The sequence below is a fragment of the Acanthisitta chloris genome, unplaced genomic scaffold (assembly GCF_000695815.1).
Source record: "Acanthisitta chloris isolate BGI_N310 unplaced genomic scaffold, ASM69581v1 scaffold14370, whole genome shotgun sequence".
In the NCBI taxonomy this organism is placed as follows: Eukaryota; Metazoa; Chordata; class Aves; order Passeriformes; family Acanthisittidae; genus Acanthisitta; species Acanthisitta chloris.
The window spans coordinates 1-19,279 of record NW_008652287.1 but is presented as its reverse complement, the minus strand read 5'-3'; the positions used below and the strand labels follow the sequence as shown (position 1 = coordinate 19,279).

The 19,279-nt window shown below is 41.3% G+C and overlaps 1 protein-coding gene across 1 annotated transcript; it reads left to right on the top strand.

The window, feature by feature from the left end:
* Positions 1-4: 4 nt before the first annotated feature.
* FKBP14 (FK506 binding protein 14, 22 kDa) lies at positions 5-6,867 on the top strand (the record flags this gene model as incomplete). The annotated part of the gene is made up of 4 exons (XM_009076783.1): positions 5-114; positions 1,878-2,029; positions 4,765-4,892; positions 6,554-6,867. Coding segments are annotated over 4 exons (549 nt in total), but the record flags the coding sequence as incomplete, so codon positions are not given.
* Positions 6,868-19,279: the final 12,412 nt, after the last annotated feature.

Below are 19,279 nucleotides of genomic sequence, written 5' to 3'. Positions count from 1 at the left end.
GGTGGAGGTGCTGCACAAGCCGTTCCTCTGCCACCGCAGGACGAAGTGGGGGGATATGATGCTGGTTCACTACGAGGGCTACTTGGAGAGGGATGGCTCCATGTTTCACTCCACGTAAGTGGGCGGCTCGTCTGCGAGCGAGAGGGTGGGAGGGCCGGCGCGGGGAAATGTGTATATACTTATCATGGAATATTAAGGGGTTGGGATGGACCTTGAAGATCGTCTAGTTCCAGCTGAGAGAATTGGGTTTGTTCAGCCGGGAGAGCAGAAGGCTTCGTGGAGACTTTATCGTGGCTTCCCAGTACCTGAAAGGAGCCTGCAAGAAAGGTGGTGAGAGACTACTTGCAAGCGCATGTATTGGCAGGATGAGGGGGAATGGCTTTAAACTGAAAGAGGGTAGGGTTAGATTTGATGCTAGGAAGAAATTCTTTGCTGTGAGGGTGGTGAGGCCCTGGAACAGGTTGCCTAGAGAAGTTGTGGCCGCACCATCCCTGGAAGTGTTCAAGGCCAGGTTGGATGGGGCTCTGAACAACCAGGTCTAGTGAAAGGTGTCCCGGCCCATGACAGGGAGGTTAGAACAGCATGATCTTTAAGGTCCCTCCCAACCCAACCCATTCTGTGATTTTATGATGTGGACGCTGGTTTTGGTATGTGATTTTAACAGTTTAATAGGCCTTGTGCTACGCACGAATTTCTGTCTGGTTTCTAAAGCAAAATTCTAGGGCAGAAGTCGTCTCTAATTAAAAAAAAAAGGAAATAAAAAGAAGTTATATACGCGCTTTCACTACCGGCAGCACAACGACAGCTTTTCATTACTCGAACGGCGTGTTCTTCACCTGCCCTCGACCAGACGAGTCAACATTCCAGAGCCACAGTAATGCAAATAGGAGGAAGAGCCAGAAATTCGAGGGAGTCTGCTAAGAGCCTGCAACGACTTGCTAATGTTGGATATCCTGTGAAATCTGAACGAAGTGTTAATGTTGGGAGACAGCAAAATGCTCAAGTCTCTGCAGGCTATGTCTGAAGTTTACTTTTGCGGAACATATTTGAAAAGAAAAAGACAAAGTTTTGCATGTTTATGCTCTTGCGGATGAGTCAAACTAAAATCTCACTAATTTTCTCTTGTAGTTAACCTGCCTCTCTAAAAGGACTTCTAGTGACATTCTTAAGTTTTTGCTGCAGACTAACTTCTGTAAGTGCTCTGTTTTCTTGTTAAACACCTTTCCTGCACGACTAATAAATAGAGCCTTTAAATTCTGTGCCTGTCAGTAGAGTGAAAATAGCCCAGGTTGTGCCACCCGGTTGAATTGGAAAAGGGGCTTTTCTCCACAACTAAAACTTGAATGTTTTGCATGCACTCATTTCTGGTTTTCTAGACTTATCTATTGTGTAGTTGTTTTGATTTTGTCTTTGTTCCTTCGTGGCGTTTTTGGAAGAGATGTGGCAGATTCTTCTAAGCAAGGTAAAAGGTATATTGTAATCCCGCCCAAGGTGGTTTGTGGTTTGCAATTTACTGAAGAGCATGCATGGCATTCATGGTAGATTCTTAAGGAGAAATGCCTTTATAGTCTGATCAGTTTCCAAGTGGAAATAGGTGATCAGGGAAGTGAAGGTGGGGATCCAGGTTGCTCAGTGTTGTCATTAACGCACCCTGTAGATGTTTTTTTTCTTTCCATTTCTGAAGGAACTTTGCGTGCAAATTTCAAGTTTTAAAGACTTTAAAAGTCTAGGTCTTTCATTGAAGAAATATCCAGGTGCCAAATGGTGGTGTGTTTTTAGTTATATATCTATGTTATGAGCGTATTCCATCTGCTCCACGTGCCTTTTATGAAACTTGGGTGTTGAAATGATAAGTGTTTTATTCCTTTCTTTTCCAGTCACAAGCATAACAATGGTCAACCTATGTGGTTTACACTTGGCATAAGGGAAGCTATCAAAGGCTGGGACAGAGGCTTGAAGGACATGTGTGTGGGAGAGAAGCGGAAGCTAACTATTCCACCAGCCCTTGCTTATGGAAAAGAAGGGAAAGGTAAAACATTTGAAGCTCATCCCTTACTTTAATTTTAATCTGTGTATTTTGCAGTTATTCTTGGCCTAAGAGGGTAGCAAGCTTTCAAGCTGTCCAGGCTGATTCTGTTCAATAAGAAAATTGATGAAATCAGATGCTCTTTCTCAAATCTATTTTCTGCAGAAATAACCATTCAGTGCTTGTGTGGTGAATGCATGAAAAGAAACCCAGAAATTGATGGTAGCTGCTGTGCTGTATGTTCTAAATGTCTTTTCTGTTAGTGCTGTGCTCAGTAGTGCCCTGCTTTTTGTTTTCTTCCTTTCCTTTTTTTTCCTCCTTTCTTTTTACAGTCAAGTGGAGGTGGTTGCTTAGGTAACAGTTGGCCTTTTGGCTGTTGCATCTGTTTTTGTGGTAATACTTCATGAATGTGCATGTGCAAGCCTTATTCTTGCTTGCAGGTTCCTTTCAGAATGCTAAGAAACTCTGCATGCTGCTGCCTAACCAGTTCTTAGCTGATATGGTGAAAAGTCACTGTTTATTTCTTCTTTTAGGGACAGTAATTCCTTCCCCCTTACAGCTATTTTTCTATTTGGGCAATGGTCCCTGTTACTCACTAGTAGGTCCCCCTTACCCCTAGTAAGATGTGCAGGTGCATGAACAGTCATGTTGTCACCTACTGAAAATGTACTGTATGGTGTGCAGGCAGATACAAGCATTACTTGTAGGGTTTTCTGTCTGTCTGCTACTGAGGTATTTAGAGGTTTTCCTTTCAGATATTTTCAGATTCCTGTTTTAATGGAAGGCCTAGATTTGGAATATGCAGTTAAACAGCTCGAATGATGCAGGAAGGTTCTAATTCTGCTTTACAGGTTTTTTTTTAGTTCACTTATTTGAACAATTACGAATATTTTGTCGTGACAAGAGTTGCCACAAATGACAACTTGCTAAGGCAATGCAACACTTTATAGCAGAAAGGATAAATGTCTCAAAACACATAATTCACCTTCCTACGGTCCTGTCCCATTGATTTGAGATTCTTTTAGGAATGAGGAGTGTTTGCATGTCTGTATCTTCTGGCCAGTAGGGCTGAACAGTACAGTAGTACTTCATGCATACAGCATACTCCATACCCTCCTTTTTTTTGGAAGTATCAGCTTAAAACATTTTTCTAGAAGCCTTGGTTTGGGGTTCAGAACATAGTATTAGAAGTAATCATGTTTCTAGTAGAGGACAGAAAACTTGTGGTGGTGAGTTAGTTGACTGTATGCAGGGCACAGCTGTAAATTCTTGCTCAAAAAGATATGAAATGCTGCAGTGTTCATGTAGTCATAATTGCTTTGATTAATATGTAAAACTCTAAGTTGCTTTTCAAAGGCTTGTGAACCTCACCTCTGTGTGTAGTACAAGGAGGTTAAACAAATAAACGCTGCAGGAAATCACTTGCTTTAGGAAAACTTTGAAGTATTTGAGCATAATTATGTTGCTATTTTCAAATGATGCCCTTGAAGACAGAATTATTCCATTTTCTTCATGTTTTTCTCCAAATGCAAATAATTTCACTAGCCTCCCACTTTGCTTGCTTGTCTGACTCATTATTCGAGTGACAATCCTTTTTCTGTAACACTCAGAAAAATTACCTGTGCTCCAGGCTCAAAGCAGGGCACTATGCCCTGTTTTTCCAGAAGTTTTTGCACGTTTATTCGTCCCAGAAATCTACAAGCCTATTTGTTGCTGCAGCTCAGAGTGTATTTAACACCATCTCTCCAAAGTAGTAGATGTGGATTAGTTGGGGTTTTTTTCCCCATCTTCTCAAGGCAGGGTAATATTTTTGGGCTGCTGCCATCCTGTATAGAAATACATTTTGTCCCATTCTACGTCTCTCTGTATAAAGGAGCAAAGTGGTGTGCTAAAAGGTCTTTGACAGTAGCTTCAGCCATCAGTATGAAGACATATCACATCCCTGTAAAAGCTATGCCTGAAAAACTGAAGTCCTTGAGGGGTGGTGGCATGGGAGGGTAGGGTGGGGGTGGCCTTTGGCACTATTGGGAAGTTACTGATCTGTTCACCTGTATCAAATATGACATTATGCTAACACATGGCTTTTGGTCAGGTTTATATTCGTAGTTTCTGTTGTGTGTTTGGAAAATAGCTCAGTGCTTTGTGCAGCAGTCCAGAGGCAGCTGTGGGATACTGACAGATTACTGGCCTTCTGACTTGCTCTGCAAAAAGAGGTTTTCCAGTGGCAGAATAGCAGACGTAAGGTGTCAGTTGGCAGTGGAGGGGAATTTGGAGGCTGGCAGGGTTATGGTGTATCAGGAGGACTGAATTCTCCCTTCTTGCTGCCCTGTCCATCAGTCTTGGCTGTATGCTGCAGTGGTGGCCACCTGGTTGGCTGTACAGTCTCCTTTACTGTTTTCCACTTTATCTGGCTGTGGCCATGGCAAAACATTCCAAGAATGTTGTCTGATAAACTTATGATGATGATTGCTAACTAAGAGCTTGCATCAACACCTACTAGTCTTCAACAAAATTAGTTGCATCTAAAGTTGCATATGTGCATATGTAAGGGCTGCTCAGAGCTCCGGCTACAGTCTGAACTGGTTACAGTTATCACTGTTACAGATACTTATCCTTGTTAGTTCAAATTGAAGGATGCTTTGAAATGGGTGGGATTTCTGGAACATCGCTCTGATGCATATGGCTTTTGTATGGCACTGAATATGTAATTGTTTTTAACTTTTCTCCATTTTGGGCAGGAAAAATTCCACCTGAGAGCACATTGATTTTCAACATTGACCTTCTAGAAATTAGAAATGGACCAAGGTCTCATGAGTCCTTCCAAGAAATGGATCTTAATGATGACTGGAAACTGTCCAAGCAAGAGGTGAGTGAGTTACCCTTCTCCTGTGGTCAAACCTAACAAGATGGGATTGTGGAAAAGGAAAGATAAGCTTAACTTGATCCTGTTAGGAAAGTACCGAAACACAAGTTAGATTTTAGCTACTGCTGTGCAAAGAGCAACTCAGCAAGCAGAATACACAGTGCTTAATGCTTAAGGGAATTATTTATTGGGTGATGCACAGTTCAGGTAACTAGGGACTAAGGAGTTGTCAGCATAACTGCTGAAGCACTATGCTTATCATTAAAGGTAAAACACCCCAAAAGTCACTGATGGCCAAGGCCAAGTGGTTATTAGTCATGTGGAGAAGGGTGAGTGTCTGTTCTTCTCTGGAGATGATTTTCATTGTTGCTTGTCTTGTAATTCTTTGCTTTTTATGTTTTTTTTTGTCTTTTCATGCTGGTGTCTTTCTTGCTGAATGCTACTGAACTACTATTTTTGGCTCAATAATTAAGTTCCTGTCTGTGCTGTGCCTTTCTTGCATGGCTTCAGCTCCCATACTTTCTTGCACCTTAACAACAGATTTTTTCAGTAAAAGTAAGCCAAGGATGCACATCAGTAAGCTGAGGCACAGACTTGTGACCCATGTGTTCTGCTGTAGGGCGGTCCTGTTTTGTAGCATTCACTCTGTGAAGGACATGTATTCAACATTATTCACCGTCTCTTTGCCTCTTATTTGCAGTCTTCTGCTTTTCCAGTGTGCAAAAGTGATCCATGAGAAGCTAGTTATAAACCACTGAGCTCTTTTTGCTTTGGGCCTGGTACAGTTTACTAGGCCCAGAAGGCTAATAATTTGTGCTATGCATCAGACAGTCAGTGTGTCTAATGTCTGTGTATTGGAAATGTAAGCAATGACCCTAACAAATACCAGAGTGTGAAATGAATAAAACAGACCTGAAACATAACCCATTTATCTGGCTGCTACCAGTCCACTGTTACCGTTGTTATACAAGAGGTATCTGTTTAACAGATGGGTGTGCTGGTATTGGTATTGTAGAAGGTTCTGCAGTTCAGAACACTTCGGATCTCAACAGTTAAACCTTAAAAACTCAGCAAAAATTATCTGATGCTGTTCAAAACACTGCTTACCATTAGTAACTAGCTTAGCGTAACTGTTCCAGTCATCTGTTTAAAAGCTGCCTTGAATCTTTGTCCTTCCAAATATTGAGATGTCTAGAAATCTTTTAATGTAGTTCCCATTAGAGCAGCAAATGCAGATATTGTGGACAGATTTCTGTATATATTTTGGGTGGCTGTTTGCATCTCCTGGTTTGCCGAAGTGGTAGGATGTGCAAAAGCTGTTTGGGTCTCTGACTAATAACTGACTAATAGCTAATAACTCCTACCTAGCTATTTATACTGTATAGACATCAGATGACAAGGCTGTCCTGGCTCATTTTTCAGTCAGATACCATAAAGGTATGGCAACAGGTTTGCTAGTTTTACTGTCACTTATATTACTAAAGACTCTTCACTCACAGGGACTGTAGAATCAGTTAGACAAGTATTACTCTGGCAGTGGCATAGGAAGGAAGATATATATTATCTAATACTACCATCCTGAACATAGTGGCCCTCTCTTATGCTGCTGTAATCAGTTCTTTCATAAGCCTAAAAATGTTGTCTCTCCCCTTGTTGTTTAATAGGTGAAAATTTACTTGAAGAAAGAATTTGAAAAGCACGGTGCAGTGGTAAATGACACCCAGCATGATGCTCTGGTTGAAGATATATTTGATAAAGAAGATGAAGACAGTGACGGGTTTATATCTGCAAGGGAATTTACATACAAGCATGATGAGCTGTAGAAAAGGGTGGCATAATTTTTTTTGACACAAATAGCAGTGACTTAGACTGTCTGGTTCTCTTGTCATCTTTATTCTGTGTTTTGGAGTTGACAGCTGCTGTTGGCAAAGAAACACTTTGTTTATATAAAAGAGCATTTCTGTTCATTATGTACAAATGTGTTAAACTATTTTAAAGTAAGAAAATGTGCCTCCTTTTATGCAGTGAAAACTTGCACATCAGTGGTTTTTTTTAGATTTTGTATTAACTTATTTTTTCAGAAATGAAACAAACTTTCCAGTTACAAAACACTGTGAAAATCAAAATCCAGTTCTGTGACTTTCTGTGACTTTTTTATGTGCCAAGATCACTTTCAGCAACTGCTTTTGTATAACTTCTGGTCTGTGGCTTAATTACTTGACCTTCCTTCTTGTGTGTCACTGCTTAAAAAGCAGTGTGCTGACCTTGGGGTTTTTTTCCTGCAGATTTGAAAAAGATGTACGAGAAGGCATCAGCATCTCTTTATACAGCTGAGAAACTGATACAAAGCTGAATGAGAAGAATGATTATCCTGTGCTGATTTTTGTCCTTCCAAAGGGAGAGTGTTACTACCCACCAGTAATGGGCTGCATTTTTGTTAAATTACGTGAACAAAGCAAAAGTTAAATGTTTTCACTTCTACTGCCAAGAACATTCTAGGAAATGTCTGTGATTTGGATGGCAGCAAGTTATGCTGCAGTGCAGAGATGCCGTCCTCTAGATTGACACACACATTGGCTCTGAAACTTGGAGTTTGCAGTCATGAAACAAGATCATACGTTTCTCCTCTCACAGTTTGAGGGAGATCTTAGAAGAGGTTACAAGGGGAACAGTGTTCTGACAGGAGGATTGGTATAGCCTGAAGCCCAGTTTGCATTGGCTTGCCTGCTTTGCAGCTGCATCAGTTGCAGAACTTGTTTCAGTGCCCTTTTGCAGTATTTTTCACAAGTAGCACACAAGTGATGTGAATTTTGAATAATAAAGTGAACTTTTTAGAAAAATAGAGGCATGATGGAAGTGCTGTGGTGCTGTGTCTTTACAGAGGTGGAAATCATGAGGAATTCAAACACAAAAGGGGATTGTTTGAACTGTTTTTAGAGAGGAAGAAATGTTTTGCAGTTGTCTGTGGTTTCTTAAGTGATAGGGCAACGTATCTCAGGGAAAGAATGATCCTGTATTCTGACATCACTAATCTGTGGGTCTATGAACACAGCATTGTACTTCAAAAATGGTGCACAAAGCTATGTAAGGACACAAAGCAAATCCAGTTGTATGAAACCAAGATTGCTGCATTGCACTAGTCCGTAACCTAATCCTATTGCCGAGTGAGACTCTGCATTCAAGGTTCTAGATGAGCTAGACGTTTCCCTGCCACCTAGTGTTAGAAATAAGGATTAGAGGACTTCATGAAACCGAGTTCAGCTGCATATGGATATTACAGATTCTTATCAATAATGACTGTTCTGGTGGGGGTGGGAAGGGTCTAAGTGAAGGCATGCAGTGTTTTTGGGTTTTATGTTTTGGTTTGGTTTTCTTCCAGCATCTGACATTTTGTAGTTGATGTTCTAAGTGATAGGGAATTGTAGCAATGGATTTTGTTTTCAATAAGCTTTAGGTCTCTTTTCTCAATCATGCCATCTAGTTTTCTTGAACCAATTTATAGTGTTCCTTCTATAGCAGTGAGTTTCAAAGTAGAACAGTGTAGGAAAATATTTCCCTTTGGTTTTAGGCTTGTTGCCTTCCCTGATTCTTTTATTGTGAGGAAATAATGAATTATTGTTACCTATTTAGCTCTTCTTACCAGTCATGATTTTGCATATTGATATTTTTTCTCATCACTTATGAAAATCAAGCTTGCCTGACTTCAGCTTGCCCAAGGCTGCTTACATGTTCTGTACTGGATGTCTTGATTGCCCCTACAGTCACCAGAACACTAGGCACCTGGGGGGAGCTCATCTCATGTCTGCTTTTTGTGTTGTATTGGGATAGATGCCTTATCAAGTAGTTTCCTGTCTTTCTCTGTTGACTACATGGGCAGCCTAGGCAATTAGTATAGCCTAGGCCAAGGAAGGCTAATAGGATATGAAGATCCTTAAGGCAGTCTTGCCTAAGATGTGGGACCTGGCAGGTAGCCAATCAACCAAAGGGGGAATACTGTGTGTGTACTGCCAGGAAGAGCAAATTTGAGACTTATATTGGCTCTGTCAGGGTTTTAGACCATTGTTTGAAGTGTTTAGGATGTTCTCAGAACATGTGGCTGGGGAATGAAATAAAAGCATGAAATAAAACTTGGCCCAAATTACTGACCAAACATATAAAAAATTAGGCTTAAGTGATGGTGTGCCAGTCTGTGCCTTCAGTAAGGGCCAATTGTTGTTTCTTTTGTATTACATAATAGGTCAGAGTCAGTGAATGCTGTGAAATGTACATGTGCATTATCTTCTCCCTGGATTTTTAAAGCATTTCATACAAATAACTTTCAGTGAACATACAGTTATTTGTTAATTACAGTAGAGTTTTAAAGCTGCAGGACCAAGATACTTTACTTGGTGTTTACTTGGTACTTGCCAAACGAGAGGATGGTTTTGTTGTCAGGAATTTTCTTGAGAACTGTGCTAAATTTCTGAACTTGAACTGAAAATGTTTTTTTCGAAAGTGCAGAATCAGCAGAAGATTTGAGAAGTCACTTCAACTTTATTACTGTTGGCTATTGTTAAAGTCCTCCTGTGAAGATGAAGGGATTTCTTAGGTAGAAATAGCATTGACTGTCTTAACCTCAGTTGCATCTGCTTGTTAATCCACAGGGCAAACTGCTGCAGTGCCACCAGGAGCCAGCCAACTACCTGCAGGAAACCAGAGTCAGGCAGCTGCCTGTCCCCTGAGGTGGGGAGGGACATTAGAACTTGCACGGCACTCAGCAACATTTTGGCTGGTTTGTGCATGAAGTGCAAGGTGTATTTGCCCTAAAGAAAGAAGCCTTCATTGTGCATCCGTAAAAATGTGGAGAGGGTTCAAAACAGAGCACTTTTCTTTCTGCATGTTATAGCCTTCTTTGTATGTTTCTTGTTGTTTTCTGGTGATGTGGGAAAATACGTAGTGATGGTTTTCAGAACTGCAGCCTGTCATTCACAGCCACTACCTAGCAATTACAGTGGGAGTTGCTGCCTCCTGTAGGTACAGAAGCAGCCTTCAGAGCACATTTTATTTGAAAATTCTTGATATGCAATGCAATGATACAAGAAAGCTTTTGGCAAAGCTTCAGGAATGGTGCTTATAGTCTGAAATGTCTTGTAAAGCTTTCTCTTTTGAGATCAACTGACAAGGCAAACAGTGTTGAAAATGAAGGAATCACTTTATTTGGTCTTCAGTCTTTTAGTACCTTATACCATAGAATCATTTATGTTTGAGATCATCAAGTCCTGCTGTTAACACTGCCAAGTCCACCACTAAACCATGTCCCTAAATGCCTCACCTACACATCTTTTAAATATCTCCAGGGATGGTGACTCCACCACTTCCCTGGGCAGTCTGTTCCAAGGCTTGACAACCCTTTTGGGAAGAAATTTTTCCTGACATCCAATCTAAACCTTCCCTGGTTCAACTTAACGTTTCCTCTTGGCCTGTGGCTTGTTACTTGGGAGAAGAGGCTGAGCCCCCCAGCCTTGCCACAACCTGTTGTCTGGTAGTTGTAGAGAGTGAAAAGCTCTTCCTCCTCAGCCTCCTTTTCTCCAGACTAAACAACCCCAGCTCCCTCAGCCACTCATAAGATCTCTGCTCCAGACCCTTCACCAAACTCGTTGCCCTTCTCTGGGCACTCTCCAGCACCTCAATGCCTTTTTTGTGATGGGTGGCCCAAAACTGAACACAGGATTTGAGGTGCAGCCTCACCAGTGCCGACTACAGGGGGATGATCACTGCCCTGGTCCTGCTGGTCACAGTATTTCTGATACAAGCCAGGATGCCATTGGCCTTCTTGGCCACCTGGGCACACTGCTGGCTCATGTTCAGCTGCCTGTTGACCTTTGCTGACAGGTGGCTTTCCAGCCACTTTTTTCCCCAGCCTGTGATACTGCTTGTGGTTGTTGTGACCCAAGTGCAGGACCTGGCACTTGGCCTTGTTGAACCTCATACAATTGGCCTTGGCTCATTGATCCAGCATGTCCAGATGTCACTGTAGAACATGTCCCTGTGCTGCCAGGAATATCCCCAGTATAGATGTGTTCTGGTGAGTACTGTATGTTACAGTGTCATAAAGTTGCAGTGTTAAGTACATACTGAAAAACTGCTACCATAGTTTCTTCTTCATGGTATTTAAATGAAAATGATACATAGTTTGTTTCCAGAGTACTTCAGTGTAAAATTAGGTGGTACAGATCAGCCCTTAAATTACAATTATCTTTGTCATCCCATCATTTCTGTGGTTAGATATGAGGTGGTCTATCCCTTGATCCATAAATAGTAGTTTCAGATGGCCGATGAGTACCAGTGGGATTGGGAAAGCTCACTGCTTTGGGCATTCCAAGAAAAGGAGTAAAGCTGGGGGAAATGTGGTCAGAGAGAGTGGAATTATGCAGAGTGATGTGAGAAATGCAAAAGATTTTGTTTCCTAGATCCTTTGGCATCTGCTTACTTGCAAGAAGGAACACTGGTAGCCACTGATGTAGGCACTGCAAATAGCAAGGCTAGTTCCTGATCTGACTTTAGTTAGAAACCACTGCTTCAGACAGTTTCTATATGGAGTTTTATGACAAAGTTTACCTTCACACTTCCAAGGTACATTAAAGAATATTCAGAATAAGTACGTTGAGTTTGTTTCTTGAAAATACATTGGCTTCGTCATACAGCTTTTTCAAAAAAACCACCACCACAGCCCACTACCCCAAACCCCTTCATTTGTCTAAAGCGATGGATTGTTTTTGGTAACAGGAAATAAACCAAAACTGCTTATATTTGTATAATCCTGGATAATTTTAGCTTCTCTTGAAAGTTAATCGTAATGCTTCCATTCTGTGTCCTAGTTTTCTCCTGGTTCACAGGAAAAACAACTCTGACAAAATAAGGATCTTTCTTTAGCTATACTGCTTCTGTTTTCATGCCTGTGCTTGATTATGTCAACAGTTTCACACAAGGAATGTAATTGACAAGCTCAGTAGGAGGCTATATAGGGACAAGGACCTTTGTTATCATCTCTTCCAGCCTGGAAGGGATTCAGATAGAGCCTTCTCCTGCATGACATTTCTTCCTTCTAGGAGTTTCTATTCCAAAAGCAGGCTGGTTTGGCTAGGGGTTGCACCTGGTTAGGAGCCATGTGGCGTTTCTGTTTTCTTGAATGCTGTAAAAAAAAATTTAGGAGCTTGGTTTTGCTGAGAAAGTTGCCGTGAGGATAGAGGATAGTTTGAAACATGCAGGTAAGTAATTTTGTGCAAATTTTCTGAAGGTCATGTTCCTGGTGGAGGGCTGGTCCAGAGGGATAGTATTTTTTCCTTTATCTTCTTTTCTTTTCTTATAACTGCTCTGCATCTCCATTAGGTAAACAAGGACAAACCCACTTATAACATATTAGGGTCTGACTGCTTAAATCCAGTGGAACCAACTCCCCAAATGCCAGTTATATTTTCCTCTAAAAATCTGAGGCTGATGCTCTTCATTTTAGACATGATGCTTCTAATTTCTAGTTTGTGTCATGACCTGTTTAAGGAGATTAAATGATGCAGGATAATTGATTCCTCATCTGGGAGTCAGACTGAAAGCATTAAATCAATCCTGTCTTCTTTCATGTTATTGCCATATTGAAATTTCTTTGAAACAGTTTTTTTTTTCCCTGAGGGGTGAACTAGGTAATACCTATTTCTTGTGAGTGGTTGGTCTGCTTTCTCTCTGGGTGTAAATAGAGCTTAGCTCTGGTCTTTCTAATCTGCTGGGATATGTCTTTAGAGAATAGGTTTTCTTTCCACAAATACAATGCAAAATGTTTTAGCAACCCTGTGTCCAACTCTGGGTGTGGACTTTATAGGTCTTTAGCTAATGGATTAATCATAACTTAAAGAAAATGATGATCTGCTGTATTTTACTCTTAGCAACACTGACCACAAATACTTAAGAGAGGTAAGACGGGCAATGTTCCTTGCTTTTAGCAAAGTGTAAGAATTTACATTTGCATCCAGTATTTTAGCCCTTATGTTCCATCATGTCTTCACTGCTATTTTCACTACAAGTAGCTGGGTTAAAACGTGGGCTTCACATGGTCACGTGGACATCATGACGTGCATGTGCACACTGATGTAACTCATCGCTCCTCCTCTGCAAAACTCAGTCTGAAGCAAAGCTTCCAGGCAGACATGGTGCTCATCTTGCAGCTGACAAATGAGCACAAACTGCAGTGGGAGCACATATGGAGCAGAAATGACCAATGCTCCTATGCGTTTGATACCAGATTCTGTTACTGCCAACCTGACCCAAGCCCAGAGCACCACGGCACCTCTTGAAATGACCACAACCAGCCATTGGCACAGTGGTGGGGCTGTGTGGAGGCAGGCTGGGTGGGCTCTGGGGCACCTGTTAATATGCTGTGCCAGACTTCTGCTGCCTTTGGACCTTCACACTGTGTTCCTTGAGCAGGCAGCTGTGGGATGTGTCAGTGCCTAAGGAGAGATAGGAGCAGCATCAGTCAGGCTCCTCCTGTCACATCCCTCCCTGGGGGTAAAGCTAAGGGCAGGATTAAGGGCCTTGTGCTAGGGGAGAGTAGTAGGGAAAATAAGCAGAGGAATATCTCTCCGTACCATCCAGTTTTTCTTGGCTGATATCCACAACAAATATAAGGGGGTTTAAAAACACCTGGGTAATTTATTATTGACATTTCTTTATTAAAATGTGTACCTAAGGAATAACACACAGCCAGCATGAAACATACAATACAGTGTGAGCTTTGTAATTTTCCCCATCTCCTATTAACTACTATTTTCCAGTTATACATTGTGGATAGAGCCATTTATGTAAACATGGGCTCTTTTATGACAGAAATACCCAATTGTGGACATTTTTAAAAATACATTTTTCCAATCCTTTTGGAAGTACAGGAGCCAAAAGGATTTCTCTTATTTTAGTTTGAAGTATTTCTGTTATCAGTGATCTCTTTCCACCTTGCAGCTATCTGCAGCTTCTATGAATAAGGAAAGTGACTTAATCGTGAAGAAAGCTTTTTGGAGTCAGGACTCCTTAATGGCATATTAAAAAAAAAAAAGACTCCCCAAGTTTTAAGTCTCCTGAAAAGCAGAATACTGGAAAATGCTGCAGCAAAACCATGGCCCAGGAAGGACATAGCACTGCTCACAGCCCCCAGTGTATGATGTGCATGGAGGGAGAGAAAAGGTTGCTGACACATGCATAAGTTTTTACACATACTCAGCAAGCCTGTTGCTGTGGTTACTAATCAGAAAACTGTAACCTGCCCTGAATGAGAACTGTTTGGACCGCACCAGATGGCTGATAAATCACAGTGGATTTTTTGTCCATTTTATTACTGTCCAAGCTTTTCTCTAAGTGCTGTGATTAATTTGCAGCAATTAGCACAGAGATTATTCAGACATGACACGCTAGTATAAAACTGTTGCAGGTATGCAGTGACTTTCATGAACTCTTGTATCAGAGTTCATGCAGAACCAGAAATGGGTTTTTGTCTGATGTATTGATGTTCAAGTTGTTGCAATTTGAGGAATAAATGCTAAGCTGAGAAAAACTATGCTTGAATTTTAATATAGTTTTAATAAGGGCAACGATGTAGCACATAGTTACTGTAACACATTTATTGCAGAGGGAAGTGAGATGCCTTTTGCAGTTCATCAGTTTGCTACAAGCATTTCTGTACAGACAGCATCACAACAATGGAGCATACATGAAGATTAAACAGGATCATTGCATAAGAAAGTAATGCTGTTGTCTCTGTATTTTCTGCTTCTTTGTTGTCATTACTGGCTTATCAGGATGACAGATTTCCTTCTTCCACCAGCCTTGACTATTTATTATTATGAGTCTTTAGCTATTGTCAAGTGATTAGTTTCATTGATACAGGTGCTGTTCCAACACATTAGAAGAGCCAATAATAAAATATGTGTCTTGTGAATACCTTTCAGAGTTATGAAAATTAGTATGCTGGCACAGATTTCTGTAAGTTAAAGCCAGGAGAATTACAAAATTTATGAAAACAAAGCAAGAGACTGATGCTTTTCTGATAACTCTTAACTCCAGAAGAAGACAAGCTTTTTGACCGGGCAATGGAGCAGCTTAGCTGTGCGGTTCAGTGCTGTGCCAAATAGGTTTCTAGACACTGAGGGTAACTGCAGCATGCCCAGAGTCCTTGTAGCATGCTGTGTTCTGTCCCTGTCACACTAAGAAGTTATGTTCTGTTATGTCACTTGTGCAGTGGAGATATTAATCACCTTCTGCATGAGTAAAAGCTCAGCATCTAAGCCTGCCATTGTGCCTATAATAACATCTTATGTACAGCTGCAGCCATTTCCATAGATTAATCTTCAATGGTATAATTGGATAAAGAGGCTGCAGCCAGGATTTCTCCTATCTTTTTCATTTTGAACATTCACAGAACCCAGCAGGTGACATCTTTATTTCACATCATAATATTGCACCTGCCACCCTCTTTCTTTGTTATGGATGAAGCCACCTTTAGTGTGAGAGAATTACTCTCAATCCTCTGGTCAAGTCTCCTGACTGTATAAAAAAAACAACAACCCAAAACACCCAAGTGTCATAGATACTTCTTGCTCTTTAGATTTGTTCTATGACATCAGTTGAATTTACTGCTCTGATAGTGTAACTATTATCTAGGATTTTGTGGTGTTTTCAATGTTATTAACTCCTCTGTATATAAGATCCTTTTTTGTTCCTATGACTCACTGTGAGAGGAATAATTTTAAGTTTAGCAGGATGCCTTTATGGGTATAGGTTTAAAATTCTGACTTAGCAGCAATCAGGTACATTTGTTCTGAACAACTCCAGTTCATCTGATTTTTAGTTACTCCAAATCAGTGCTCCACCAGAGAAAACAGGACTAAGGCTGTTGCTTGAAATACCAAAAATAAATACCAACGAAAGGGTTTTTTTTCAACACTTGGATCACTGGTCTTTTCTACCATCTACATTAAGCCAACTTCTCTCCTTGTAAAAATGGTTTAAAAACTAGTACCCTCAGTTATATGCCTGCATGGCTCCTCTCTTGACCTTGCAGGGGAAAGTACTTTAGAAATGAAGAAACGAAGACTAGTGCTGCAATGTCCTGAGGATTTTGGGGCACTAGTTCTGCTGAACAGGCTTTGATCTTCAACTAAGGAGGTGTTTAAACAAGAAAAAAATCCACTGTAACTTAAGTTATATGTTGCAGTGTTTACCTTTTGTTCTCCTCCTTTCACAGATAAAACATAGAACAAAGGCTCTTTGAAATTCTCTTTTCTAGAGACATGCCCTTCCTGCTTCCCCTCTTTGATTTTGCATCCTGTTGGAAACTAATGTCTTACAGGAGAAAAAAAACACTCAATTTTTTAAAAATCCATAAATTCTGCTGGTTTGTTACTAAAGACAAAGAGGAAATACTCAACATATAAGCATTATGGCTTTGTCCTAATTATTAAAATTTTGTATTTTCTGTTTAAGCAGTAATCTCCATTCAAAGATTTTAAAGATGCAGCTCTAAGTAAATACTCTCCCAATTCCTTGTGTGAGGTAATTTAATTACTGTGAGGTTAAGAGATTTACTGAAAGCCAAGCAGCAAGCTTATGGCAGAAAAACACACACCCCAGGCTCCCTTGATTCCCAGGACTGTGCTCTAACCACTCATCCTTGCTGCTTTACACAGTTCATGACAGCTTACACAGAAAGGAAGCATCAAAGATTTCTGTGTCGCCAGTATGTAATCATCCTGTAGACAGTAATAATTCTTAGGTAGATTATACTCAACCACAATCATTTCCAGTGTAATTAGAGAATAGACTTAGTCATCTAAGTGAGCATAATATGGGTGATATAAGTGGTGTGTTATAGGATATAATTTAAACCCTTTTTAAAATTGCACCTGCTCTTTTCATCAGCTATCTTTCTGATTCTAAGGAGCAGGCTGCCTATGACGCAGTTCATCCTTGATGTAACTCCAGAGCAAGGAATTTGGGTTGTTATGTTCAACTGAAGTTGTTATGATTAAATTGGTATAAACTCCTCAGATTTTTGGTGATTCAAATCACCTTTTGGTTATATATTTTAAGCAGGGGATAGTTGTGGGTTTTTTTCTGCAGAACACATTGAAATGTAATTCTGATGACAGCAAAACATTGCAGAGGAAAACAAAGGTCTGGCTTAAAACACATAATGGAAGATCTCAGAGTAGGAAGGGCTCCATGTTGCTAATGATCAGCCTTTTCAATCAAAACCATTAAGCCTAAGTAATGACTTGTAAATTAATCCCTACTCAGGTTACTGACATATCCCCAAAAGGTGCAGATGCCACAATGTTTCACATTCACTGAAACTGTGAACAGCAAATTATTTTCTCTTTTATTTATATAATGAAGTCACTGCTTCTGATCTGCGGTTAAGTTTGACAGCAACAGTGTCCAAAGCTTATCCATAATTTCTGAACACACACAGACCCGTGAATCCTTCTGGTGCTTGTGGTGATGAGAGGAAATTCTCTTTGGTGCATATGGTTCAAGGATTTCTCCTTCTAAATTTTCTTCTGATGTAGAGTCCTGTATGCAGATTCTGTCTGGCTTTTTGTTTTTCTTTCGTCAGATCACTAAACTAGATCTTCTGATCTAATAGTGTGATATTTAAGCATCTTGATTCCTACCCTGTAGGAGCACATGATGTGTAGTACTAACAGAAATTTAGAGTGACTCAGTCCTGTGCTTTTTGTGGGTTTTTGTGCTGGGCTGGCCTGGCCCATGTTAATGAATTGACGAATTGATGATCTTTAAGGTCCCTTCCAACTCAAGCTATTCTATGAAAAACAAATACCCTGAGGAACTCAACTCTAACCACCAGGTTGTGCAGCACTACAGGGAACATGCTGATGGAGTACTTTCAGGTAATTAGTTCTGCTGGCCAAAAGCATTAAAACCTGTGAAATGAGGGAATGGCTGAGAATAAACCTCTTAGAATTGAGTATAAAACTCTTTTATAGATTTCTTTATTTTCTGAGCCATCCCCAAATTTCACACTGCTCCACCAGCCTAACGTAGTTGCTTCTGGCTGCTCTTACACTGAAATGCTCTAGAGTTTAATACCTTTTGTTCTGTCTACTGGTTCATCCTTGCCTTTCTCACCTCTTCCCCAGATTCCTTTTAACCTTCCTATCTTCCCAAACATACTTGGTAGTCTTTTCTCCACACTAAGTGCCTGGTCTGAGGCAGGCATTGGTGCAGTGTGCAGCAAGGTTCCTCTACTTGAAGACAGAAATAGAAACATAAAAGTGCTGCCTATGACCAGCAGACCACGTTTGTTTTCCTAAACCAAAGCAGTTCAACCATTTATCCAGGGACTTGCATGATTATACCCAGCAGTAAAACTGTTTCACCTCAGTATGGAGGGACAAGTTGTGTGCTGAGGCTGGATCACACAGGACAGCCCCATCTGGGCAGGTCTGGCAAACAGAGCAGGCCACCTGCTCCAGATGTCATGGCTGAGGCATGCTGTGCACTGAATGGAGCCCTAGTGGGACAGTTGGTGCTGTCTTGCTGTAGACCTAGTGGTACTGGTGCTGCTGCACCCAAAGAGCTGAGAGGTCCCTGGGAGTTTCAGCCGCTGGAAGGGCAGGAGCCTACCATGACACTATGAATCACAGAATCAATTAGGATGGAGAAGACCTCCAAGACCATCAAGTCCAATCTTTGACCAAACACCATCTTGTCAACTAGACCATGGCACTGTTTCTTGGACACCTCCAGGGATGGCGACTCTGCCACCTCCCTGGGCAGTCCATTCCCATGCTTAACAACCCTTTCTGGGAGGAAATTCCTCCTGATAAGGTCATTCCCTCAGCTTTGCCAAGTTTGGTGGACTCTTTCTGCAGGACACCCCAGCCATATCTTAAATTACCTGCCTTACTTTCTAGAATTATGTGTGAGAAAGCAGAACAAAAGTTAACCATCCAATTATATGACTAAAATTGAATAAACAAGCTCCTGCTCTTCCAACACCTAACATGAAGGGAACATTTGTGCCAGCTTTTGGTTCTCGAGATGGGCTGAGGGATGACATGCCAAACGTGGTCACGTCTTCTCAGTGCTTTTCATATCCCCCTGCATTGATGCAGTGGCCGAGGGTACACCCCACCCATGGGGGCACCTGCGGCCAGGACAGCAGGTGGCCACCGGGAGCCAGGACGGGTCTCGGGAAGACCTTGGGCAAGGAGCGGCTGTCCCGCGGGCACGGCAGTGCCATGTGCGGTGGGATGTGCTGCGGGATGCTCAGCGGGATCTGCAGTGGGATGCTCAGCGGGATGTGCGGTGGGATGTGTTGCGGGATGCTCAGAGGGATGTGCAGTGGG